Below are 27,696 nucleotides of genomic sequence, written 5' to 3'. Positions count from 1 at the left end.
AATTTGTCACTAAGAGTGAAGAAGAGAGTTTAAAAGGAATTTATTTATGTAGAGAATGGAATGCTTTACCATCGGAGTAGTTGAGGCAGAGACCTTTGCACCTTTTAAAAGAAAATTGGATAAATATTTGACGCAGAGGAACATAGAGAGCAGTGAGATTAGATGTGGTTTGCTCTAGCAGAAAGCTGGCACAGACGATTGGTGACTGGCCTCCTTCTGAGCTGTAAATATCTATGGAATAAAGGAATGTACTGATAAATTCCGGCCTCACTATCCAGTTTGGTAAATTTGTTAAGAATTTTAAGATGACCAATCTAATTTCATTTTGTTTGGTTTCATTCTCTTTCCTCATTCCCTTCCCTTCCCCTCTAAACAAACATTTTTTTCTCATATGTCCATAGACCCCTGAACTATATGTTGGCTAAAAGGTCAGGCAGGCAACCTGTTCTAGGTCTGTGTCCTTCTTGAAAAAGCTACCAGAATGTGCACAAGTAGTGCACTTGTTAGCTGACTAATTAATTTTTAATTAATGAATAAAAATCCTCTCCTTCCCTGTTTGGAAAAGCCCTCATCTACATTGATGTCTGCCTCAGATGATCTGGCTGAGATCAGAAACCTCGTGCCAAGAATCACAAGGAGAACATCGTCACCCTCCATTGCATAGCATGTTGGAGGTGATACATTAGTGGTCAGTTTGTTTGATGTAAGTTCTGCTGTAAGAACACTTCCTTGTCTTGTGTAATACTGAGAACTGACAAAGTAAATACATTAATTCATTGCTTGGGCAAGTTTCAAATCAACTAAATTTGCCTAGTTTTTCCTTTGATATGTTTGTCTACTATGGCTGAGTGCCTTATATATAGAGGAAAAGACACGGGAAGTTGTTGACTATGATGTTTATTCCACGTCTGAAGGAAATTTGTATAATTCATTTGAGACTTAGTTATTCAGGAAAAAGTCACAATTAAGTTTATGATGTGATTAATGTTCCTTTATGAGTGGAATAAACATCACATCTAAACTTCCTACGCTGTAAAACAATTTCATGTTTTGTTTTAAAAACTTGAAATAAACCTTTCAGTGATGATGTTTTGGTCTATTATCGTGCACTTTATTGCTTTGCCTAGCAGAGCACAAGGTAAAGTACAGCTGATGCTTGCTCATGCTGCATACCAGTGCACAGCTGTTGGAATTTCAACTATCCATGGCTTACAGAGAAGTATTTGCAGTCAGGCGATTTAACATGTATGAAATAAAATACCCCATCTATATGAGATAACCACCCTTTGGTGATAGGAGTGCAGATTTTCTGCACTGTGGATTAAGAACATAAGAATTAGGAGCAGGATTAGGCCATACGGCCCCTCGAGCCTGCTCCGCCATTCAATAAGATCATGGCTGATCTTTGACCTCAACTCCACTTTCCCGCCCGATTCCCATATCCCTCGATTCCAAAAATCGACCTATCACAGCCTTTAATATACTCAATGACTGAGCATCCACAGTACTTTGGGAGCAGAGAATTCTAAAGATTCACAACCCTCTGAGTGAAGAAATTCCTCCTCCTCTCAATCTTAAAAGGCCGGCCCCTTATCCTGAGACTATGCCCCCGAGTTCTAGATTCTCCAGCCAGGGGAAACAACCTCTCAGCATCTACCCTGTCAATCCCCCTCGGAATGTTATATGTTTCAATGAGATCACCTCTCATTCTTCTAAACTCCAGAGAGTATCGGCCCAATCTACTCAATCTCTCCTCATAGGACAACCCTCTCTCCCAGGGATTAATCTAGTGAACCTTCGTTGCATTGCTTCTAAGGCAAGTATATCCTTCCTTGAATAAGGAGACCAAAACTGTGAACAGTACTCCAGGTGTGGTTTCACCAGAGCCCTGTACAATTGTAGCAAGACTTCCTCACTCTTATACTCCAACCCTCCAGCAATAAAGGCCAACATATCATTTGCCTTCCTAATTGCTTGCTGTACTTGCATGCTAACTCTCTGTGTTTCTTGTACTAGGACACCTAAATCTCTCTGAACGCCAACATTTAATAGTTACTCACCATTTAAAAAATATTCTGTTTTTCTATTCCTCCTACCAAAGTGAATAACCTCACATTTCCCCACATTATACTCCATCTGCCACCTTATTGCTCACTTACTTAACCTGTCTATATCCTTTTGAAGGCTCTTTGCATCCTCCTTACATTTTACTTTTCTACCTAGTTTTGTATCATCAGCAAACTTGGATACCTTGCATAACTAATTTTGCCCTAACTAGAGTTGTGCACCCCTAACCTGCCAAATCTTCCGGTGGTGAGCCGCCTTCTTGAACGCTGCAGTCCATGTGGTGAAGGTACTCCTACTGTCAAATCTAGTGGGAGGATAGAAGATTGGGAAGCATTTAAAAGCCAGCAAACAATAACTAAAAGATTAATTAAGAAAGGGAAGATAGATTATGAAAGTAAACTAGCAAATAATATAAAAACAGATAGCAAGAGTTTCTACAGCTATATAAAAAGAAAAAGGGTGGCTAAAGTGAACGTTGGTCCCTTAGAGGATGGGACCGGGAAATTAGTGGTGGGGAACATGGAGATGGCAAAGACGCTGAACAAATATTTTGTATCAGTCTTTACAGTAGAGGACACTAAAAATATCCCAACACTGGACAAACGGGGCAATGGGGGGGGAGGAGCTAAAGACGATTAAAATCACTAAGGAGATGGTACTCAGTAAAATAATGGGACTTAAGGCGGATAAATCCCCCGGACCTGATGGCCTACATCCTAGGGTCTTGAGAGAAGTGGCGGTAGGGATTGTGGATGCATTGGTGATTATTTTCCAGAACTCCCTGGACTCAGGAAAGGTCCCGGCAGATTGGAAAACTGCTAATATAACACCCTTATTTAAGAAGGGAAGTAGACAAAAAGCTGGAAACTATAGACCAATTAGCCTAACATCTGTGGTTGGCAAAATGTTGGAGTCCATTATTAAGGAAACAGTAACAGAGCATTTGGATAAACATAATTTAATAGGACAGAGTCAGCATGGTTTTATGAAGGGGAAGTCATGTTTGACAAATTTGCTCGAATTCTTTGAGGATGTAACATACAGGGTGGATAAAGGGGAACCAATGGATGTAGTGTATTTGGACTTCCAAAAGGCATTTGACAAGGTTCCACACAAAAGATTACTGATCAAGATAAGAAATCACGGGATGGGGGTAATATACTGGCATGGGTGGAAGATTGGCTATCTAACAGAAAACAAAGAGTTGGGATAAATGGTTCATTCTCGGGCTGGCAATCAGTAACTAGTGGTGTTCCGCAGGGGTCAGTGCTGGGACCCCAACTCTTTACAATCTATATTAACGATTTGGAGGAAGGGACCGAGAGCAACATATCCAAGTTTGCCGACGATACAAAGATGGGAGGGAAAGCAGTGAGTGAGGAGGACATAAAAAACCTGCAAAAGGACATAGACAGGCTAAGTGAGTGGGCAGAGATTTGGCAGATGCAATATAATGTTGGAAAGTGTGAGGTTATGCACTTTGGCAGAAAAAATCAAAGAACAAGTTATTATCTAAATGGAGAGAAACTGCAAAGTGCTACAGTACAAAGGGATCTGGGGGTCCTGGTGCATGAAACACAAAAAGTTAGTATGCAGGTGCAGCAGGTGATCAGGAAGGCCAATGGAATCTTGGCTTTTATTGCAAGGGGGATGGAGTATAAAAACAGGGAAGTCTTGCTGCAGTTATACAGGGTATTGGTGAGGCCACACCTGGAATACTGCGTGCAGTTTTGGTTTCCATATTTAAGAAAAGATATACTTGCTCTCAAGGCGGTTCAGAGAAGGTTCACTCGGTTGATTCCGGAGATGAGGGGGTTGACGTATGAGGAAAGGTTGCGTAGGTTGGGACTCTACTCATTGGAGTTCAGAAGAATGAGAGGCGATCTTATTGAAACATATAAGATTGTGAGGGGGCTTGATCGGGTGGATGCGGGGAGGGTGTTTCCACTGATGGGTGAGACTAGAACTAGGAGGCATAATCTAAGAATAAGGGGCTGCCCTTTCAAAACTGAGATGAGGAGAAACTTCTTCACTCAGAGGGTAGTAAATCTATGGAATTTGCTACCCCAGAGAGCTGTGGAAGCTGCAACATTAAATAAATTTAAAATGGAGATAGACAGTTTCCTAGCAGATAAGGGAATTAGGGGTTACAGGGAGAGGGCAGGGAAGTGGACGTGAGTCTAGATTCGGATCAGCCATGATCCTATTGAATGGCGGAGCAGGCCCGAGGGGCCGTATGGCCTACTCCTGCTCCTACTTCTTATGTTCTTATGTGCTGTTAGGGAGGGAGTTCCAGGATTTTGACCCATAAAGAAACAGTGATATATTTCTAAGTCAGGATGGTGTGTGACTTAGAAGGAAACGGAGGTGATGGTGTTCCCATGCGCCTGCTGCTCTTGTTCTTCTAGGTGGGAAAGGTCGCGGGTTTGGGAGGTGCTGTCGAAGAAGACTTGGTGAGTTGCTGCAGTGCATCTTGTAGATGGTACACACTGCAGCCACGATGCACTGGTGGTGGAGGGAGTGAATGTTTAAGGTGGTGGATGGGGTGCTAATCAAGCGGGCTGCTTTGTCCTGAAAGGTGTCGAGCTTCTTGAGTGTTGTTGGCACTGCACTCATCCAGGCAAGTGGAGAGTTTTCTATCACACTCCTGACTTGTGCCAGTCACATAAATACTGTGGCAACAAGAGCAGGTCAGAGGCTGGTTATTCTGCGGCAATTGTCTCGCCTTCTGACTCCTCAAAGCCTTTCCACCATCTACAAGGCACAAGTCAGGAGTGTGATGGAATACTCTCCACTTGCCTGGATGAGTGCAGCTCCAACAACACTCAAGAAGCTCGACACCATCCAGGACAAAGCAGCCCGCTTGATTGGCACCCCATCCACCACCTTAAGCATTCACTCCCTCCACCCCCGGCGCACCGTGGCTGCAGTGTGTACCATCTACAAGATGCACTGCAGCAACTCGCCAAGGTCTCTTCGGCAGCACCTCCCAAGCCTGCGACCTCTACCACCTAGAAGGGCAGCAGGCGCATGGGAATACCACCACCTCCAAGTTCCCCTCCAAGCCACACACTAACCTGACTTGGAAGTATATGGCCGTTCCTTCATCGTCACTGGGTTAAAATTCTGGAACTCCCTCCCTAACAGCACTGTGGGAGTACCTTCACCACACGGACTGCAGCAGTTCAAGAAGGCGGCTCACCACCACCTTCTCAAGGGCAACTAGGGATGGGCAATAAATGCTGGCCTTGCCAGCGACGCCCACATCCCATGAACGAATAAAAAAAATATACAGGATCTACAGTATATTTTAGCCTTTGAAGTCAATTTCTTTTTTTAAAAAGCTGCTTCCATTCTTTTTCAAAAAATCTTTTATTCCAAGGTTTAACAAATCGTACAAATAAAGAACTTAAAAGGTAATTGCAACGGATAAAGTGGCATTCCAAGGACATACATAGGGAGAAGAAACACTTTCAACACAGAAAGGCAAATGGTTGTTCAAACTCCTAGTCTGTGCTCAAAATCTTTGGAGCTAAACTGCTAAAGTGTAAATATAGGAGCAAAATACATTGTGAACCAGTGCAAGAAGATTAATGAGAGCGCATTATCTCAATTGAGATTCCTCTATTCATAATTTTATTGCGTACATACCAAGGTTGGGTGGGGTGGATGATTCAGATTTAAATTATCGTCCAGGTGTAAAGGGAGTGCCTGTTGAACTTAAACTTACACCACACTATATTCATGAACTTTCAAGAAGTGTTTTTCTTGGCTTTGGTTTCCGTGAGAAACAGTTCAATTGATCCATGATTTTTTCATTCAACTGGTAGCAATTAGAGATGCGGCCACTTTTAGTGCTGTAACCGTTGGCAGAGAACAAGGAAATAGTCATTCATTTAATTCGGTCACATCCTCAAACTTTAAAGGGGTGCTAAGTGTTTTGATTTTAATCAAAATATGTTTTCCTAGTAAAGGATAAAAATAGGCAGGATCACAGTAGTTACTTTCTTAACATTTTTGTTAAATCAACTTTTTTGAACGAATTACTGGTTTTATTCCTAACTGGGGAGACCAAGGAAATGGAAGGGTGACTTCACAATGGTTAGGTTTTTTGCTTTTATCTTATGATGCTGCCTAGAAACGCAATGCAGACCACCCAGCTTTGGACTGTGTCCATTTCTTCTTCAGATATTTAGGCCCTTTGAATGCCTTTGGTAATTTCTTTTAATATTTTGTCACTAAATTGCATCTGTAAAATTAATGACTTAAATATTCTTAAATTTACAGTTTGAGATTCAGTGAAAATTTCGGAAGTAAACTTTGGAAGTAAAGGAAATTATAGGCCGAGGAGAATTGTAGTGTCCAAACTGCTTTCTTGCTGAGATTATTCAACTCATCACAGACTGGGAAACAAATCTGGGATCTGTTTGCTCTAGACGAACCCCCTGCAAATGCTGTCACGCACCCGGGGGCCTTCTGACCAGCTTTCCAAAGGAAAACGGTGCTCTCATTTAAGGAAACACTTTTATTATACAGGAAACTTTCGATTAACTGGCCCCTAAATAACCGGAACGCTCTATCCACCGGCAAAATTCAGGAGTCGGTTCAGATAACTTTTATTACTTTTTTTACTCCATTTGTTGCTGTGCAAGGGTGTAGCTGAAGCTGTTGCTAAGCTACAGAGACGCTTGCAACTTGTGCCGATTGTTTTGAAGCTGTACAGGGTTTGTTGCTTTATACGGAGCTCTGAGCTCCGTGTCTTTTACTATAACGTTCGGTTATCCGGAATTGTTGATGAACCGGCAACACGTCGGTCCCATCCGTGCCGGATACCAGAAAGTTTCCTGTACACTGATAGTGTTCACAAGTAAAAAGATACAAGTTGCGAGATATTGGATAAAGTAATTAGCTATAAAATACTAGTTTAATAGTAAGACATAACTTTACTGTTACCGTGGAAATTGATCACTGTCCTTCATCTGGAATCTAGTACAGGAAACTTTGTTATATCCGGCACCGACGGGACCGGCGTGTTGCCGATCTATCAAAACTGCCGGACATACAAAGTTAATGTTGAAGCATACGGAGGTTTTCATCTCCGTATCTGACAACACTGTTGTTTAGCAACAGCTTGTAAACAGTCGGCCCGTACCTTGGAAGCGTCTCTGTAGCTTAGCAACAGCTTCAGAGAGACTTTCCAGGGCCCGACTGTTGAAAACAAAGCCACGAGAAGAAGAAAAAACTAACAAAACGGCTCCTGATTTCTGCCGGTAGATCGAGGTTTCCGGACATACAACCTCCGGATAAACCAAAGTTTCCTGTAATACACAACAATTGATATCTGCTGTTAAGAAAAAAAAAAGTTGATCTAAAAAAAAAATGTCTTTCTATATTCATCCTCCATCACCTGGCAACTCGCACAATTTCCAACCAAGACGATGTCCAGGCACAGTCCAGACCTTTGCCTATACTTGTGAGATGGCTACTAGAAGTTTCTTCAGAGTTGCCTGCTTGTTCTAACTGTAGAGAAGCACCTAACCTTTGCTCATTGCTTTTTACTGATGCCACATCCAAGACCAGGATTTTTTTTTTTTTTTTAAAGAGTTATTTGTAATCTTATAAAAGAACTGAGTTTTAGTTAAGTTGTTTTATGCCCTGCTCTGAAGTCATTGTTTTGGCAATGTACAAAAATAGTCAGGAGTATAACACTACCTTTTGTTACCACAAAAATGTATACAAATTCTTGTTTTACACAGATTGCGGACAGTTAATGAGCATAACAAATGTATCTCAGCCATGCCCTACTGGACCATCTACTTTGTCGGATCAACTGCTCGTGATAAGCCAGCCAGGGCAGACACAGAGTGAAGGACAGGCTGTTTCTACGCTCCTCCCACAGCAGATGACTGACACAAGGCAACTATCATCTACCATTACTGCTGAACAGAACATGGAAAAGATTGATAACATGCTTGTCACTTTACAGAACCAAGGAAGCAACATCAGCAGGTCTTTTAATCCATAGGTAAGATGAATTCGGGTACTATACGAAGGTGTTTTTTCAATCCCTTGTAATGAATAAATAATAGCAGCATGCTACATTTAGGCCCAGGTCTTACTTTTCAATGGTAGTCATGTGCATGCAAAACATGTCATTTTTCCAGTTCCCATTTTACTGGTTACGAATGTAGCATGCAGAATTACAGGGGCCAAAAATCCACAGGATGCAATCCCTACTGGAATTTGCAGGATCTGCAGAGGGTACCTAATTAACATGGGGCCAGTGGTCCCAAGTGTCATCACAGGCATGTGTCTGCCGCCTCCCTGCCCCCCTTCAACCCTATGCCCATGGAAGCTTTGGCCTGTGTCCTCAGTGGGGTTGTCCAGGGTCATCCTGCCATGCTGGCAGTATTGCCCTTGGCTTGCTGAGTCTGCACACTTCTTCAAAAAAAAAGAATTAGCCCTCTTCAAGGATCCAGGCCAGGAGTGGGGCCTAAATATATCCTTGTGGGAGCTGTTAAGCCTCCACTTACATGACATACCAGCAAATTAAACAAATGCTCTTTCCATTTACTCAATTCCATATATGCAACCCTATGCAAGCAGGCATGAAGCCTAATTTTGTTTCTGGCTTTGTAAATAATAGCATATTTGTTAAAGAAAAGAAAGAACTTGCATTTATATAGCACCTTTTGTTTCTTCAGGACATCCCAAAGCACTTCACAGCCAATGAACTACTTTTGAAATGTAGTCACTGTTGTTATGTAGACAAACATGGCAGTCAATTTGCACACAAGATCCCACAAACAACAGTGAGATAAATGACCAGTTAATCTGTTTTTGGGGAGTTGCACTGTGAAATATGTATTGGCCAGGATACCAGAGAACACATACTCTTCTTCAAATAGTCCCTTGGGATCTTTTCCATTCACCTGACTAGGCAGACAGTGCCCTCAGTTTAACATCTCTTGTCTGGCTGTATGTAAACTTTGTTTTCACTTATTGCAATTTGATATAAATGTATTAAATATTCATTTGATAACATCACTGATTTCAACTCGTGTTTTCTGCTATTCCATAATGTACAGTATTTTCACATGTAACAATTCATGGATATTGATTAATTTTTTTAATTTTTTTTTAGAGTATTTATACAGTACAAATTAAAGAAGGTATGAAGAAACATCGAACTTCGTGAAACTAGAATGCCATCATATGAAGGGAAAGCAGATTATATGACTGTACTATGAAGGGAAAGTCAAAGTGTTGATATTGCTTATATCCATTTCAGCTTTTAAGCCAGTCCTTGTCCTCCATTTGTAAATCATCACACTTCATGAAGCTTAAATTCTTTATTCAGTGCACTTTTGAGTGCATAAATGCAAATTTTTAATAGCATGATTTCTTGTTAGCATTCCACTGTAGAAGGTAAGCCATCTGGCAGAGTGCAAATCTACAACTAATCAACTCTCTATATATGTTAAAATGTATAATTGCAAATAGGCAATATTCGTTATGATGATCAGTAAACCGGTGGTAATTGAAACTCAGCTAAGAAACTAAGAATACTGACTACAAATTAAGAAAGTTGTTATTTCAGTCAGAGAAAATACATGATCTCTCCATCGGCACCATCCACCAAAGCATGCAAGTCCATGGTGTAATGAAGGGCAGTGCACCTGGGCAACACAACTCCAGGATACAGCACAGACCAGGAGATATAAAATGCACTCATCTGGGGTGGGATCCAGTAGAGCATTAAGAGACACTCGGCAAACAGTTACAAGAATTAATTTAATTCTGTGTCTATCCTGGATCCTTTTACATCTATAATCCCAGTGAACAGTGGATATATCCAAAGGATTTGGGGAAGTTTGACAATCTCTCTATATTCCCCTCCAATAGTCCTACAGAACTTATTTCTACTTGTATAGTTGGGATAATGTATGGTAAGCTCAGTAACAGATCTTGAGTTGACTTTCTCAGTCTATTTTAGGTGGTAACCATAAGAGTGGTAGAGCACTTTTCTTGCCTTCCTATCAGGAAACACCACTCACAAATTGAGCAGCTCTTAAAAGGGCAGAGCTCGCTAACTCCACGAATAAGTGACTATTGCAACAAATAGACTAGCAACTTAGTCTAACTGGGTGGAAGGAAAGAAATGGCTCCATTGACATGAGAGGTGACATGGCAGTTCTAATGCATGTCACGGTATGATATCATCATACACACTGGTTTCTGGAGCACTATGTTCAGGTTCAGCTGTATTCAATAATTTGGGTTATCACCTTATCCCTATTACTTCCAATCCTATTCTCAAATAGTCAGCTCTCTCTCAATTACTTTTGATGAGTGTGTGTGTAATGCATCCACTAGTCTGTAAAGGGAAAATAAATCTTCTAATCTCTAATTTTCCTAGAGGCTCTTAATTTTAAACCCGAGTCCTCTAGTTCTGTGCTCCCTGTCTGTAGCCTGTTTCATCTACATCGTAAGGTTATCTTCTCAACAGACTTGCAACAGCAATCAAAGAGATGACCTTTCTACCCATTAACAGAGGATAGTCTACCAGGCAGCAATTAAGTAGTCAGTTAGCTTGGTTGAGTAGGTCTATATCTTCACTTGATTAGAAAAGGACCTGTAAATTTCTCTTCCTGTTTGCTAGTTAATCTGAATTTTAGGGCCATCTGTCCACCAGATATGTCACTTAAGAATCAGGTGGCACAGTTTAAAACTTTTAACAACACAACACCATAGTTACTGATTAGTCTATATTTACTTTTACAGGATTAAAATACTAGGAGAGATCACTGTTTATGTAAGCAGTCTCACAGAGACCCACTACCTGGGTCTCCTGCCCAGAATGCACATGCTTGGATGGTTATACCTACATCCACCTCTTGCAGGGATTGCCATCTTTCCTGCTTCTGAATGCTGAGCTTGAATATATGGCAGTGCTGCTTAGCAGTTAACATGGCATGATACTGAACCTTTGTCAATTCTGGAGATCCAGTGCAAATCATTGAGGAATGGGATGAATGCTGATATGTGATCATCTCAGTGGCAGTCAGAGCTAAACCCATCACATATGGCATTTGAACAACCAGGAGATCCAACATGGTGCCCTCTATGTCCTCCCTAAATTTAGAATGGTATAATTTACAATAATGGATGCAGTGATTTATGGTGGGTTTCCTTCAAGTAATTCTAGTGGCCATCAAGTAATTCAAGGGCGCAAATCTCTTTATTTGGAAACTCTCTTCCTCATATACATAGATGGGCCTTATCTTTCAGCTTCCTGAGCACCATTCTCTTCATCTGGAAAGTTGGAAAATGGAAGTCAAAAGCCTGAGGTCTTTTCAGGTTAGAAGACTATGTGCTTAGGGGTACAGTCTGTTTATTTCATGCGCCTCCTGCAGGGTTCAGATCTAATAATCCACTCAATATCTTGCAAAGAAATTTGTACTTTTGTTTCTCTGACCCTGTGGGATTCCCAGTATTTTGATATTCTTGTTAAATAGTACTACTGATGGAGTTGTACTTTTGCCCACTCAGTTACTTTCTTCCTCAGAATTTTTTTATTGAAGTGTAACTGAGTTGCATGCAACTTTCTCTTTTGCACACTATATACAAGATGTGGTTCTTGATTTTAGAACTGAACATAGATTGGTACAGGCCAAGTGCATAATTGTACGTTTGTGTGCCTGAAAGGATGATATTCCGAATCTAAATGCAACATCTGCAGTGATGAAAGGTAAAATCGCATTGTACATATATGTTTCCCGATTATTGTCTAGAAATGTGACTGATCTAGAAGCACATGCAATGCATAGATCATCGGGAACTTTTTTCTCCCATAATTCTAATGTCAGATGTTATTTGGTGTTGTATAATAGCAACCAATTAGCAGTTGATGTTAGAAATGCTAAATAAAATTGGATTTGGATACAGTATTAACCGTTTAATGTTAATATATACCAAAGTATAGATGTATTCCATAGCTTTCTACTTTTCTAGTTTTAAGTAAACTTGCACTAGCCATGCAAGTATTGCACAGACCTAATGTAAATATTGCATTTTTGGTACAGTTAAATATTGGTTTAACATCATGTTGCCAGTCAGTATTAGGTTACAGGTGGCAAGGCAGGTTCCCTTGTTACAAGGTACTCCTACAAGCAATCTAGGAAGAAGCGGCAAAATGCCTCATTGAGGATACTTGGCCATTAAATCTACCCTCCCCCAATAAAAAAATTACTGTAAAATTTTACTACTGTGATGTGACTTTTTAGCAGAAATTAGCATTTCTCAGATTCTAACACTAAGTAATGAATGATTATCCACTTAGCCCTAATAATTAATTATCTTTATTGAAAGTGGATATGATGCACATTGTACATAAAAAGGACAAACATATCTATGTGAAGCAGAAATGGATGTAAGACAATACTTGAGAGGTCTGTATATTAACCAACAAACAGCCTTGCTTTTCATTATTTTGCTGCACTCTGTTAGCACTTCTACTGGGATGAGCTGGATAATGCAAGTGAAACAGCTATTTTTGCTTTGGAAAGACAAAGCTTTGGGTCAAAATCTTGGCAAATGTGCTCTAACAATGGAATTTCCAGCACTTTATTCAGCTAATATTGCGACTAGTGATTCCCCTTAATGTGTAAGTGATGTTTTTTTCTGTCAACTGTCCACAGTACTTTTTGAAGTATTTATGTTTATAAAAAGTCATTTAATTGTATAATTTTTCTTTCTGTTTACTGTAAATATTTAAACTATTTTCTTACTGTGCACATTTTGAGCCATGCAAAAACTTTTAAGCAGCTACTTCTCTTCCTTAAGAGGCACTGAAGATGGGCTTTACTTGTTATGAAGGGAGCTTCAGCTGCCTGACCGGCTTTTAGGTCAGTCATTTTAAATACAAATTTCTATTCAAATTTGGATGGTTTATATCTAATGTATGTTTCATTTTTTGGAAAGTTGCATTTTATATATATATATATATATATATATATATTATGTATGTGTATATGTATGTATATATACACACACATACATAAAAATATATATGAAATGGTATAATATTGTTATTTGTACTAAGTGAGTACAATCAAATTATAAACTTTGCCACGTGTTTCTGTGGTGGCTTTGTGAGACTTTGTCAAAATTAGTTCAGAATGGCACTTTTGCTACCGTTTTTGACTGATTTAAATACTTGTTTTAAATGGAAATCTAATATTTATGGGGCACACTGTAAAGTAGTAGGGCTAAATATCTTTTTTAAATGTCTGTGGATGAGAATCAATATAACCAGACAACACTGAATGAGAATGTATGTTTAGTGTTCGGATTTCAGCTTTACCACGAGACAAAGCCGTGTGTTAAAAATCTATATAAATAGACATCTTTTGAGTTCACTATTTACGTTGATTGTATCATTTTGTCTTTTACCATTTTGATTCCATTACTGCCTATGATCATCCTGAGCACAAAGCCTGAATAAAAAAAAGTGAGCAAAACCCTGAATTTATTGTGGATTGTAACACTGTTCTCATCTAATCATAACTTCCCTTTATGATTGCCTGTAATCTTATTTTTATTTTGCAATATCCTATCCAGTTTATATTGATTATTGTGGATACCTAGATGTAATTATGTAATTTCAGATTACACATTACAATTATGTTTCTCACTGTGCATACCAAATTGATATTCATTTTGTTCTTTACTGAACATATTTAACCCAACTTAATGAATGGTAAGATGAGCCAGTAACTTCTATATATTCATTATATTTTGTTAAATGAATATTCCACAATATTGGGTTTTATAGGACATGAGTTTTTCTTTAAAAATATCAGGTAGCTAAAACTTAAGGTGCTTTTATTTTTCTTTGGATCCTTCACAGTAAGAGATTTAGTTGTGCTGGAAGCTGCCCGCTTCCTCTATATCTGTTCTCAGCTCTGCCACTTGCATATTCTGCTTCATCACCAAAAAAATTGATGTATGTCTCATTCATCCATATCCACTGTTGGCTGCATCTCTTGCTAATTAAAGCAGCACAATTATCAGACTTTGCTATTATATCAGACTTGTGGAACAGACTGTAATATGACTAACTTGCTTCCACTTGCATGAGTCTTGAATTAAAAGCTAATGGATAGGAAAGAGGGGATACAAATAATGTTAGCATTCATGTCGTCTGGCAACCTATGGTAATACAATTTCTGCTTTCACGTTTTCCATGTTATCAGTCATCTTACTGGTATTATTCTGCCATGAGATGCCCTGTTCAGTAACTGAAGAGATGCACAACTGCTCTTCTGGCTTTATCTGGATACTTGTACTGTGCTGAAAGGAATTGAAAAGTCACTCTTGTTTCTGTACAATGACTAGTAGTAAATTTATAATGATTTTATTTAGTCTTAGACTTAAAAAAACACAATAATTCAATTTACTAGTGAAATGAGTAGTATTTAGGACTACAATAAGGGTAATGGGCATCTCGTATGACAAGATGAAGAGTATTAAAATAGCTTCCATGCTTGGAATATTTTTTCATTTGAATGAAATAAAGCTTTATTACTAAAACTTTAATTTTTAAGATCTACATAGTATTTCTATGAAAGGTACTGAAATAGGAATTTATTCCCACTCGTGAAACTTTGCACGAGTTATCCAATCTGTCGGTTTCATGGATATGAGAATTTTAATACACTACCCTTTATAATGTATTTTCCCTATTTAAAAAGATAGTGGCATGCTTTCTTCCTACTGTTATGTTTATTGAATCTTATTTTTATATTCATATGTATTTAAAAAAAAAGAAAGGACCGTAATTCAATTACATCACATTGAGATTTTATATTACTTGAGTGTAAGGGTGGTTCAATTGAAAAGTACACATGGCAAATTCACTGATTCCACATTCCCAGCGGGGGAGCCATGCTTACAAATCAGAAAATCGGCACAACCCTGTATCCGACTCTCACTTCCTTCGAGCTCAGCCCCCCACTGGGTGCATGGAATGAATAATTTACCTTTACAAATTCTTCATAATGACTTTTTTAATAGTCCAAATATTCTGCACGTCAAACTTCAGTGTAGAAGTACAACAAGCACTTGTGATTTTACATTGAATCTTGGTATGAATTTTTGTAACAATTAAACTAGAAAATTATACATACTTTTAAAATTTCTATTTGTGTATCTGGTTTGTCCCCATTTTTTTTTCTCCTACAGGTTACTTGCTACATAGCTTCTCTCACCTGACAGGCTATGGACCACTACATGTACTGCCATGTGATAAACCATGAGCAGACATAATTTTGAGAGAGGGACACTGGACAGCATCTGGTTTTCCCCAACCCAAATCAATCTCATGGCTTTGCTGAGATTTGGCAAAATTCACCACTTATAGGCAACTATTGGACTCAAGTGGCAAAATGTGCAACAGTCTGGTGGGGGCTCAGATTGTCCTATTTTAATGATTTCACTGTTTTAATTTTTGGGGATATTTTAATGATAACAGTTCTCACACAATATAAACTTTAGCTTATATAACTCAATCTGGTACACAAATCAACCTGGTAAGTACAGGTCATTTCTGGCCTTTGAATAACCCAGAAAGGGTTAGTAGACAAAGAAAGGAGTAGTGCAAAATCCCCAGTTAAACAGGTTAATTTTTGGGGGGAGAGGGAGGAGGGAGCAGAGATTGATTTAACTTAAACATAAATCCCACCCTTGATTAGCAGTTTCTTATAAACAAAATACCTATTGTATTGGTAATCAGCAATAACAATTTTTGTTAATTGATAATTATGGGGAAATGAGATTAACCTTTTCATCTCCTCACTGTTGTAGGAATAATTCAAGCTAGAACTCGGTCACTGCTTCCAGGACATCTACCCAAAAGTAGTACAGTAAAAGGAAAAAAATAAAGTCTGCAATTCTTATAACATTTATTTATCCTAAAATTACTGTAGATTTTTAAATGTTGCACAAATATTTAAACATTACATAAAGGATTTTGGCAGTAATAGACAAAGTTTGTATATTTCTGTGATGTCTACAGATGTTTAAATGCAGTATAACATTGTTTTATGCAATGTATAAGGAACGTTCTTGCAGTAGATTTCAGCTGGTGGTTTACAAATAGTGCATTGCACTGTTAGATTAGTGAGACTTTGGTGTTCTAGCCGAGCACAGCAGCAGTACCTAGTACACAAACAGTAATTCCATGTATAATGAACAACTATGAAAAAAGATGCAATGTGTAGATTACATGACCAAAACTGATTTAGCAAAAAAGCAAGAAAAGAAATGCTGCTCTATATAGCTAACTTGAGCCTGCTATGCTTCTGAGTTATGTTCCATGGCATCATTCAGTGGTTTATTTTCCTTGAACCTTTGTTTACCAAGAAATGTTCTCTTTTTCTTGGTGTTTTTATAACTCTTTCATTGCCAAGGCAGAATTTTGTCTGTCATATTCTTTGCCAGCCCACTAATACAGTCTCAAAATGAAGACTGAGACAGTATCCATTCACTTTTTTATATGTACAGCAAGATATATATGAAATGCCTCATTAATGTTTGATTTCATTTCAATTTTTTAAAGGGATGGTTCAGTGGTTATGTGTGTTTTGTGTTTTAGAAATGTTTCACATTTGGATGAAGTTTATGAAAGTTATGTTTATATCTAAATTTAAAAACTTATGTCAAAATTTTAGTCAGCATATGTAGTTCAGAATAATTAAGATTGTATAAAAATTTAATTAATTTCTTAGCTTTTTTTAAGAATTATATTTCAGTCTTCTGTAGGCTAAATCTGTCCTGTTCTCTTCCACAACCACCTCAGATGTTGCTCTGAGTGTACTTACAATCAGGTCAGTTAGGCAACAGCAGCAACTTTTTTCTTTCCTAACCGAGAACCAATTAAATTTGTACAACTGCAAGATTTGGATAGACAGGTAGGCTGCTCTGGAACACACATCTGAGATCACCTAATTGGAAACCAGTTTGTGCCACCAAAACTGTCTCAGGAAAGCTCTGAAGATTAGTAATTTGTTTTTAAGGGAGACATTTCAATTCTTAAACAGTGTGAACTTAAGGCAAAAGGCTTTAGATGAAAATTACTTTAATAACAAAACCAATGCTATTACAAAGATTATGATGGAATTAGGCCATCACTAATTCTGCCTCCCTTTATAGTAGCAGTTTAAGCAGTTTTAAACTATTACCATAAGCACACTAACAATTTCAGACTATAACCCCTGCCCCCATTTTTCAGGCTGTTTATGATTCTGCCATCCCCCGTTTGCAACATTTAACCACTCCTGCCTCCTACCCTAGCACAGAATGTTCCTTCAATTCCTTCCTCCCCTCCCCCTTTCCCTGCCTCTGCACCTGCTTAAAATCTGTTACATCTCGAACCTTTCCCAGTTCTGATGAAGGGTCCCAGACCTGAAACGTTAATCTCTCCACGGATGCTGCCTGGCCTGCTGAGTGCTTCCAGCATTTTCTGTTGTTATTTCAGATTTCCAGCATCCGCAGTATTTTGCTATTGAACTCCCTCCTTGTGTTATGATAGCAAAGGCTAATAACGCAAAGCAGATTTGTATGGCAGTAACGTGCATAGCAGTAGCACTGTAAATACAGTATCCCAAACTCTTCACTGTTTTGAAAATTTACTTGGTCCATTTTGAACCTGAAATGTAAAATTACTGACCTGAAGGAATACAAATGTTTACCATACATTTTGAAAGCATGACATTGGCCAATACTCGAGAAACACTGGTTGGAATCCCAGCCTTGCCTGGCATTCACATCTGGTATCATTTCACCCCTAACCCACACCTAACAGTGAGTTCCAGATCTCGGCTAAATTGTTGAATGCAGAACTGAACAGAGGGGAATTCCCCAGCTGTAAGAAATAAAAAGAAAAAAAAACTGCAAATGCATCAGTAAACGGAAAAGACAGGTTATTGTTTCAAGTTAATATCAGATATTAATCAGCCTTTTCTCTTTACAAATGCTGACAGACCGGCTGTGTATAGCCAGATTTGTGCTTTTTTTATTACAGAATTTCCCAGCCAATGAGAGTCAAGACATATCAGCATAGTTTCCTTCTGAGGTCGTATTTCAGCACCCCTTGTGGGTGGCTAGAGAGTTTCACCAGCAGAGGCCGTGGAGAAGTCTTTGGCCTCCTGCTGATCCTTGTCAGTGCACCGAAAGCCGATACACATACACCTTTCAACAGATATCACTGTTGATCAAAGCCGACATTCTCCTCACTCACCCAGAGACAAATTGCCAGAAAGTGCTTTTTTTTAAAAAAAAAGTATAAACTGGGTGTAGTTTTGTGCTTTAATTTACTTGCTTTAGAATTGAAACAATTGGTTACTTGTTGCACACTTAACCACTGAGCCTCCTTTTAAAATGTCCTGCTTTGATGTGAAGACAGCACCAAATTGTGTTACTGATATTATGCTTCAGTAGTAGTTACTAACAGCACTGACGTGGGTGGTTTGGGAGACATTATTTGCATAGATGTTTAACTGTTGAACTAAAAACAACTGTATTTTGCTTTTGTTGGGACATTTGTATACTCTGGCAATTATATTTCTGTAAATTGCTGCTATATATACAAATAAAATGTTTAAACTTTTAAGTCTCCGGCTTTTTATCCGCATGCAGAGTATGATGAAAATTCTTCTATATTAAGATTTAAAAACACCTCCTTCATAGACTTATAGAAATTTATGGCACAGAAGGAGGCTATTCGGCCCATCGTGTCTGTGCCGGGTAAAGCATATCAGGCAAAAAGTGGGCGTCCCAATTATATTGTGTGTCCAGTGATTTGGCCTCTTCTCCCAGCTCTTCAACAGTAACTTAATATTTAATATTTCAGTAGATCATGAGAGATATTTGAAACTTATTACTTATATACAAATAATATATTCTCACTATATCTACTCCCACTACCAAAAAAACCTTCATTTTCCTTTAAACTACAGTAATCATGGGTGACTTTAATCTACATATAGACTGGCCAAACCAAATTAACAATAATACTGTGGAGGATGAATTCCTGGAGTGTGTACGAGATGGTTTTTTAGACCAATACGTTGAGGAGCCAACTAGAGGAACAGGCTATCCTAGATTGGGTATTGTGCAATGAGAAGGGGTTAATTAACAATCTTGTTATGTAGGATCCTTTAGGGAAGAGTGACTATAACATAATAAAATTCTTCATTAAGATGGAAAGTGAAGAAGTCCAATCCGAAACTACGGTCCTAAATCTAAATAAAGGAAACTACAAAGGTATGAGGAGTGAGTTGGCTGTGATAGATTCGGGGGCTTCATTAAAAGGTATGACAGTAGATAGGCAATGGCTAACATTTAAGGAATGAATGCATGAATTACAACAGTTATACATTCCTTTCTGGCGCAAAAACACAAAAGGAAAAGCAGCCCAACCATGGCTAACAAAAGAAATTAAGGATAGTATTAGATCCAAAGAGGAGTCATATAAAGTAGCAAGCCTGAGGATTGGGAGCAGTTTAGAGTTCAGCAAAAAAGAACCAAGAGATTGATTAAGAGGGCAAAAATAGAGTATGAGAATAAACTTTAAAGGAACATAAAAGCAGATTATAAAAGCTTCTACAAGTATGTAAAAAGAAAAAGATTAGTGAAGACATGTTGGTCCATAACAGTCAGAAATGGGAAAATTTATAATGGGGAACAAGGAAATGGCAGGGCAATTAAACAAATACTTTGGTTCTGTCTTCATGGAAGAGGACACAAATAACTTCCCAGAAATGCTAAGGAACCAAGGGTCTAGTGAGAAGGAGGAATAAAAGGATTTTACTTTTAGTAAAAATAGTGCTGGAGAAATTAATGGGACTGAGAGCCAATAAATCCCCAGGGCCTGATAATCTGCATCCCAGAGTACTAAAAGAGGTAGCCATGGCAAATAGTGGATGCATTGGTTGTCATCTTCCAAAATTCTATAGATTATGGCACAGTTCCTGCAGATTGGAGGGTGGCAAATGTAACCCCACTATTTAAAAAAGGAGGGAGAGAGAAAACAGGGAACTACAGACCGGTTAGCCTAACATCAGTAGTAGGGAAAATGCTCGAGTCTATTATAAACGGTATGATAACAGGACACGTAGAAAATATCAACGGGATTAGACAAAGTCAGCATGGATTTATGAAAGGGAAATCGTGTTTGACAAACCTACTGGTGTTTTTTGAGGATGTAACTGGTAGAATAGATAAGGGAGAACCAGTGGATGTGGTGTATTTGGATTTTCAGAAGGCCTTTGATAAAGTCCCAAATAAGAGGTTAGTGTGCAAAATTAAAGCACATGGGATTGGGGGTAATATACTGGCATGGACAGGAAACAGAGAGTAGGAATAAATGGGTCTTTTTCGGGGTGGCAGGCGGTGACTAGGGATCAGTGCTTGAGCCCCAGCTATTCACAATATATATCAATGATGATTTGGATGAGGGAACCAAATGTAATACAGGAAACTCTCTGGTATCCGGCACCGATGGGACCGGCGTGTTGCCAGTTGATTAAAAATTCCGGATGACGGAGAGGGTTATCTACCGAGGCTATTTTTAACAAAGAGTCAGACTCCTGTTATTGAGGTGTTCAGACTTCTGACAGTGCCAAGAAGCCAAGTAGTGGCAGTTTGGAGAACTACCCACACTGACTAACTCGGCCACCGCGGGAGACTCGGACTCGGCAACATTTCTGGTTATTGAGGTGTTTTTGGAGTATGAATTTTGCCAGTTAATAGAGAATTCCAGATATTTAGGTGCCGTTTAATCGAGTTTCCTGTATTTCCAAGTTTGCTGACGACACGAAACTAGGTGGGGTTGTGAGGAGGATGCAAAGAGGCTTCAAGGCGATTTAGACAAGTTGAGTGAGTGGGCAAATACATGGCAGATGCAGTATAACGTGGATAAATGTGAAGTTATCCACTTCGGTAGGAAAAACAGAAAGGCAGAGTATTATTTAAATGGTGATAGATTGGGAAATGTTGATGTACAGAGGGACCTGGGTGTCCTTGTACACCAGTCACTGAAAGCAAACATGCAGGGGCAGCAAGCAGTTAGGAAGGCAACTGGTATGTTGGCCTTTATTGCAAGAGGATTTGAGTACAGGAGCAAGGATGTCTTACTACAGTTATACAGGGCCTTGGTGAGACCACACCAGAGTACTGTGTGCAGTTCTGGTCTCCTTACCTAAAAGGATATACAGGAAACTTTCATTTAACCGGAGGTTAAAAGTCCGGAAAGCTCTATCTACCGGCAAAATTCAGGAGCCATTTCCTATAAGTTTTTTTACTTCTCGTTGCTTTTTTTTTTCCAGTCAGGTTCTGCAAGGTCTGTAGCTAAGCAACAGCTTCAGCTAGAGACGCTTGCAGCTGCAGCTGACTGTTTTGAAGCTGTTGCTAAGCAACAGGGTTTGTTGATTCACACGGAGCTGAAAAGCTCTGTATGTTTTAACATTAGCGCTGGTTTATACGGCAGTTTTGATGGTACGGCACCAACTCGGTCCCGTCAGTGCCGGATACCAGAAAGTTTCCTGTACTTGCCATAGAGGGAGTGCAGCAAAGGGTTCACCAGACTGATTCCTGGGATGGCAGAACTGTCGTATGAGGAGAGATTGGGTCTACTAGGCCTGTATTCACTAGAGTTTAGAAGAATGAGAGGGGATCTCATTGAAACGTATAAAATTCTGACAGGGCTAGACAGACTGGATGCAGTGAGGATGTTTCCCCTGGCCAGGGGGGGGAGGGGGATCTAGAACGAGGGGTCACAGTCTCAGGATACGGGGTAGGACATTTAGGACTGAGATGAGATTTCTTCACTCAGAGGGTGGTGAACCTGTGGAATTCTCTACCACAGAAGGCTGTGGAGGCCAAGTCACTGAATATATTTAAGGAGATAGATAGATTTCTAGACACAAAAGGCATCAAGGGGTATGGTGAGAGAGCGGGAATATGGTATTGAGATAGAGGATCAGCCATGATCGTATTGAATGGCGGAGCAAGCTCGAAGGGCCGAATGGCCTACTCCTATTTTTCTATGTTTCTAAAATAGAATTAAATCAAACTAAATGGGCTGTTCATATTTTACCTAGGGAACTTGAGTTCTGGATGAGCAGAAATGTTCTTCAATTAAAAATTGGGAAGCCATTGTTTTCAGTCCCTGCCACTGACTCCATCCCTCTCCCTAACATCTGTCTGAGACTAAACCACACTGTTCACAACGTTGGTGTCATATTTGACCCTGAAATGAGCTTCCGACCACATATCCAGCATAACTAAGACCACCTATTTCCACCTCCATAACATTGCCCGTCTCTGCCCTTGCTGCTGCTCATCTGCTGCTGAAACCCTCATCCATGCCTTTGTTACCTCTAGACTTGACTATTCCAATGCACTCCTGGCTGGCCTCCCGCATTCCACCCTACGTAAACTTGAGGTGATTCAAAGCTCGGCTGCCCGTGTCCTAACTCGCACCAAGTCCCCATCACCCCTGTGCTCGCTGACCTACACTGGCTCCCGGTTAAGCAACGCCTCGATTTCAAAATTCTCATCCTTGTTTTCAAATCCCTCCATGGCCTCGCCCCTTCCTGTCTCTGTAATCTCCTTCAGCCCCACAATCCCCCCCCCCCCCCGAGATATCTGCGCTGCTCTAATTCTTCCCTCTTGAGCATCTCTGATTATAATCACTCAACCATTGGTGGCCGTGCCTTCTGTTGCCTCGGCCCTAACCTCTGGAACTCCCTGCCTAAACCTCTCCGCCTCGCTACCTCTTTCCTCCTTTAAGATGCTCCTTAAAACCTACCTCTTTGACCAAGCTTTTGGTCACCTGCCCTAATTTCTCCTTATATGGCTTGGTGTCAAATTTCTTTGTCTTATAATACTCCTGTGAAGCACGTTGGGACATTTTGCTACGATAAAGGTGCTATATAAATACAAGTTGTTGTTGTTACAGCAAATTTAGACACTAGTGAAATCTCCATTTAGGTGAACAGTTAAACCTACACTCTGTCTGCCAGGTGATAAAAATGGCACAGTATAAACTGAAAAGAGCAAGCCTTAATTTTGTCTTTGACCAATATACTACTTGAAATTCCAGTCATCACTATCCATGGGACTCCCAAGTAAATATTGCATCTCATTAGCATACTTTCAAAAGCCAGCTCCAGCTACCTCATTACAGTTTCACTACTGTATTTCACCATTCTAACTTTAAAATGTTTCAGATGTGAAAGTGAGACTCCAAGTAGACAGCTGGAATTTGAATATCAGTCTTGAGTGATATCTGGAAGTTTTCCATGCATCTCAGCTGTGTCGTTTGAGTAATGTTAGGGTCTAATTGGCAGGCTGACCAACAGTGGCAAAAATAGAATCCTAAAAGATATCTTGAGGCTGAAAATGCCTCTTCATCAAAAAGAATTAAGAGCAGTGAACGTTAAAGCTCTTCCGCCATTATTCAAAAGGAAGAGAGAGTTCTGGTGTCCTGGCCAATATTTCTCCCTCAACCAGCACAACAAAATAAAAACAGATTAACTGGACATTAATCTCATTGCTGTTTGTGGGACCTTGCTGCGTACAAAATGATTGCCACATTTATCTACATAATAACAGTAACTAATTAATTCTATACAAAGAACTTTGGGATGATTCTAAAAGAATTAATAAGCTGTTATATAAATGCAAGATTTTTCTTTCAATAGGGGAAAAAATCGATAAATCAAAAACTAGGAATGAAATGAGCAGCTTTAGACTTTAATTAGTTTGTCAATAGAAGTAATTGGAAATGTGAATCACCTTTCTGTTTTTTGCAGTGGAAAATTTGTTTAAAAACAGGTCTCATTTCTGCAGGTGAAAAATCAGTAATACTAATGGGAAGCAGATGGTTACCGATCTATATAGTGTGAACATGCTATCTTAGTTCCGTGGGCCCAATTTCAGCCTTTAATTGCCACACATGGTGCGGCAGCACATCATACACATTGCACAGATTCATTAAGTGTTTTGTGAGTTCATTATCTAATTGGATAACTTGACTTTCTATGGTAACAGCCAGTGGCCCGGAAGTGATTGCTTGTAGTCATGGAAATTCTGGCTAGTCATTCTGAAAACCTGCTAATAACACACATTTATGGTCTGCAGAGTGCATCTCCCTGTGTGCTACGTCATTTTACTGTTAGTTTTCATTTGTAGCAACAAGCTACTAAAATGATTGCTAGGTTCCTGTTGCCACCTTTATTATTTTTGACCAATTTAAAATTTTACTAAATCTGATACAATTTCCCCAAACTATAAGGTGATTACTTTCACAACAAGTTCCTACTAAATAAATAAGTTAACTGTTTTAAACTAATCCCGCTGTAATTTTGTAGAACTTGGAAATGAAATTTCATACTTTGGAGCTTGAATATGATGAAATATATGCCTGCCTGAATTTTGTTAATTTTTATTATTTGAAATGATAACTACAGTACTAAAATATAAATGGATTTCGGATTCTGTTGAGTAGACTTGGAATTTTAGAAAAAGTGTCAGTAAAAGTTAATAAAATGCATTTTAATTAATTAATAACAGCTCTTTCATCAGAAACTATTTGTAAACTGGGAGAGAGGAAAACAAAAGAAAATGCCTGTTGGACATAGCATTATAACCACATGAAGATAGAGGGATAAGGTACATAGAAAGCTAGAATTTACATCTATTTAGGGGGACATTGCAAAATTAATCAAACATGAAGTTGTTAGTCAAAAGGTGATGTCCATCAGCAATTCATTTATGATTAACACAGTGACTTTAGTAACTCAAGTTTCTGAAGCATGCTAATACGCAGAAGAGATCAAATTCAGCCGATCCGTAGAACCAGCATGTGCAATTACCATAAAGAAATTGGAGACAGGCGGGCTGGAAGTATTCGGAGTTCAACTGCAGTTCATGCAAAATTAGTGAAGTAGAGGCTCTTTAAAATAAACACATTATTGCAAACAAAATATTCATTTAATCCAGGTAGTCCTATTAAGAAATGTATGGATCTGTGAATCAAATTAATGTTATAGTTAACAAGGTGCCAAGGAAGTCATTATACTACAGATTCCAGTCTGAGATTGATTATCTGTTGAGAGTGATACAGAGTGAAAAAAACTTGAGTGTTTGTCCACGTGCTGACAAGGGAAAAGACTGAATTATCTTTATTTGAAAAAAAACTTGCATTTATATAACAAGGGTTCTGTTTAAAGTTTACTAAAATTTTCCTAATTAATGGTGGAGCAGTTGAGTCCACTGCGTGATGTGTATTGAGTTGACTGATCTTATGTCAGCAGAATAACTACTAGGAATAAAGTATCAGAGGGATAATATTGCCCATAGAATTGCACCCCACCATGAGTCACCTCTTCAGAAGAAGGGGATTATTTTAACCTTTTTTAAAAAAACACTAAAACCATTGAGATGCAACATATTCATATTGTTTTATTGTAAGCATATGTAAGTCAATCAAATGGCTGGTAGAAAAGTTTACGGCTGATTTAACCCTGCCCGCCCAGCGGAAACCAGGCAGGCGGGCAGTTACTATCACCCGTGGATTTGCCGAGAGTGTGCTCTCTTGCCCCAGTTTCCAATTCTAACCACCTTTTCTGGGGAGTTGGAAGGATAGCTGCTGTCACCCGACGGGGTCCTTCTTTAAATATGCAGATTGGACTCCGATTACATCATCGGGGTTCAATTGCTATTTGAACCAGAGACATCCCCATCGCCAATCGCAAAACCATCCCGAACACATTCCCCATGACTTACTGGGGACTGTTCCTTCGGCAGCTTCCTACCGTTATACATTTTGCTGCTGCTGCTTCCCACCAATTCCAGGCAGGAGATTGACTGATACGATGATGTGGCCCGGGAGTTGAAATCTCCCGTCCTGAGATAAAATCAGGGCTTATGTTTTTGGACAATATAAATTGATAAAAATTGTAATAGACTCTGGTTCTGGAAAATCTTCTCATTAAGAAACACGTGATTTTTGCTTTACCTATTAATTGAGGTGTGAGGTGACCTCTGCTGGATTTTTGCTGCATAGTCTAAGCCACATAATTCTTGTGTTCAATGACTAGAAGCATAGGGGGAGAAATTCGGTTGATAGCGCCAACGATTAACGCCTAAAGAGGCCGAGAAGTGGGGCGCTAGCCAATTTCTGGGCGGGCGCAAGGCGCCTAGCGCCTCACCCCATATTGAGCATGCATTTAGCGCCGGCGCTAAATCTTAGCGCCCGCTCATGGGCAGGCGCCTTTTGGGTGCCCCGGACCGGAAATTCAGTGGCGCCCCCCCCCGTAGCGCCTGGCGCTAATAGTGACAGCTTACCTGGGCCTTACCAAGTCGCTCTCGGTCTGGAGGAGCGTTAGTTAAAGGGGACTGGTGTGGTTTAAAAGCGGCAGCCATTTTTGGATCACAACTTCCTCGAGAGCTACAAATTATTGCTGAGCTGCACACTGAGAGCCATTTGACCACTGAGCCAGTGCAGGCAGACGATCTTCAGCCTTCTGACCATCGCCTTGCTGTTGGTGAGCCTTGACAACGGGGAACCTTCCTGTGGGCACTTATTATGGGGGCTGCATTGGAGGGGAACGTCCTGCTGCTGAATCATCTGGAAAGGGCACTGAAACGCAGGGAGAGGGGGGCGGGCATGGCCAGACGGAGGAGGGCCAACAGACGTCGCCACAGCAGACCTTACGCTGGCAGGGTTATCCGACAGCAGTTTTCCTACATGAACATGCCGGAGGAGCAGTGTGTCAGAAGGCTGCGATTTAGAAAGGAGGTGGTGACAGAGCTGTGCCAGCTGCTTCAGCCAGATCTGCAGCCTGAGATAAGGTGCAGGACATCTCTGTCGGCGGCTGAGAAGATGGCTGCTGGCCTGAACTTATACGCGAGCGGCTCTTCTCAGGCTGCGCGTCAGAGGCTGATCAGAAGTAGCTTCTAGGCCCCTCTCACGGAATGCTTGCTGCCATTCCAAGAACAGGAATGGAACCGGTTTGATACCCCCAAGCCTGTGAAGGGCAAGATGCATGTAAATAGCATGCATGGCCATTGTAAATGAAGAAAGTGTTTCATTACACAAAATGTGGTTCCTTCAAACATGAGAAAGCTATGGCAACAGAAAGCAAAACTAATACACTGACACATAACTGGCTCTCACACCCGGGAGACTGTCCAAAACATTAATCACATTACAACCATCTTCCTTGGCCTTGATTCCACTGCGCCAACCAAAGCATCCAATGCCCCATCAGTGAGGCGTTCCGCCCTCTGTCTCACCCTTTCCATGTCTTGCTAGGCTGGTGCGCCACAGGTAGGCTCCCACTGCTTTGAAGGCCTACAAGGCAGTGAGTGTGTCTGGTGATGCCAATTGACCTGCCCCTTTAAGAGCTGGCCGGCGCCAGTGTGTCTCAGGGAAAGTGATTATTGACAGCACCCTCGCTGCGCCCCACCGCCGCAAAATTGGGTTGCGCCGCCAGGTTAGCACCTTAAGAGTAGCATGCAGCGCCTGATTTAGCGCCGCAATCACCTTTAGGGGCGCTG

The 27,696-nt window shown here is 40.0% G+C and overlaps 1 protein-coding gene and 1 long non-coding RNA gene across 2 annotated transcripts in view; one reads left to right on the top strand and one right to left on the bottom strand.

Annotated features, from left to right (window-relative positions):
• Positions 1–18,739, top strand: part of nfat5b (nuclear factor of activated T cells 5b) — a 176,600-nt gene extending 157,861 nt beyond the window's left edge. The window contains exons 13-14 of the mRNA XM_085991713.1: positions 7,824–8,092; positions 9,212–18,739. Coding sequence (XP_085847839.1) covers positions 7,824–8,092 — 269 coding nt within the window. The 3' untranslated portion in view covers positions 9,212–18,739. The remainder of the gene's footprint in view (positions 1–7,823; positions 8,093–9,211) is intronic.
• The window catches only part of LOC147116626 (uncharacterized), a 29,603-nt gene continuing 14,317 nt past the window's right edge, over positions 12,411–27,696 (bottom strand). The window contains exon 2 of the long non-coding RNA XR_015078844.1: positions 12,411–15,974. This is a non-coding gene — a long non-coding RNA (uncharacterized LOC147116626). The remainder of the gene's footprint in view (positions 15,975–27,696) is intronic.

The sequence above is a fragment of the Somniosus microcephalus genome, chromosome 6, assembly GCF_052327205.1.
Source record: "Somniosus microcephalus isolate GS21.2 chromosome 6, FLI_Smic_1.0, whole genome shotgun sequence".
In the NCBI taxonomy this organism is placed as follows: Eukaryota; Metazoa; Chordata; class Chondrichthyes; order Squaliformes; family Somniosidae; genus Somniosus; species Somniosus microcephalus.
Note: the sequence above shows the minus strand (reverse complement) of the source record. Positions and strands in the feature narration are given on the sequence as shown.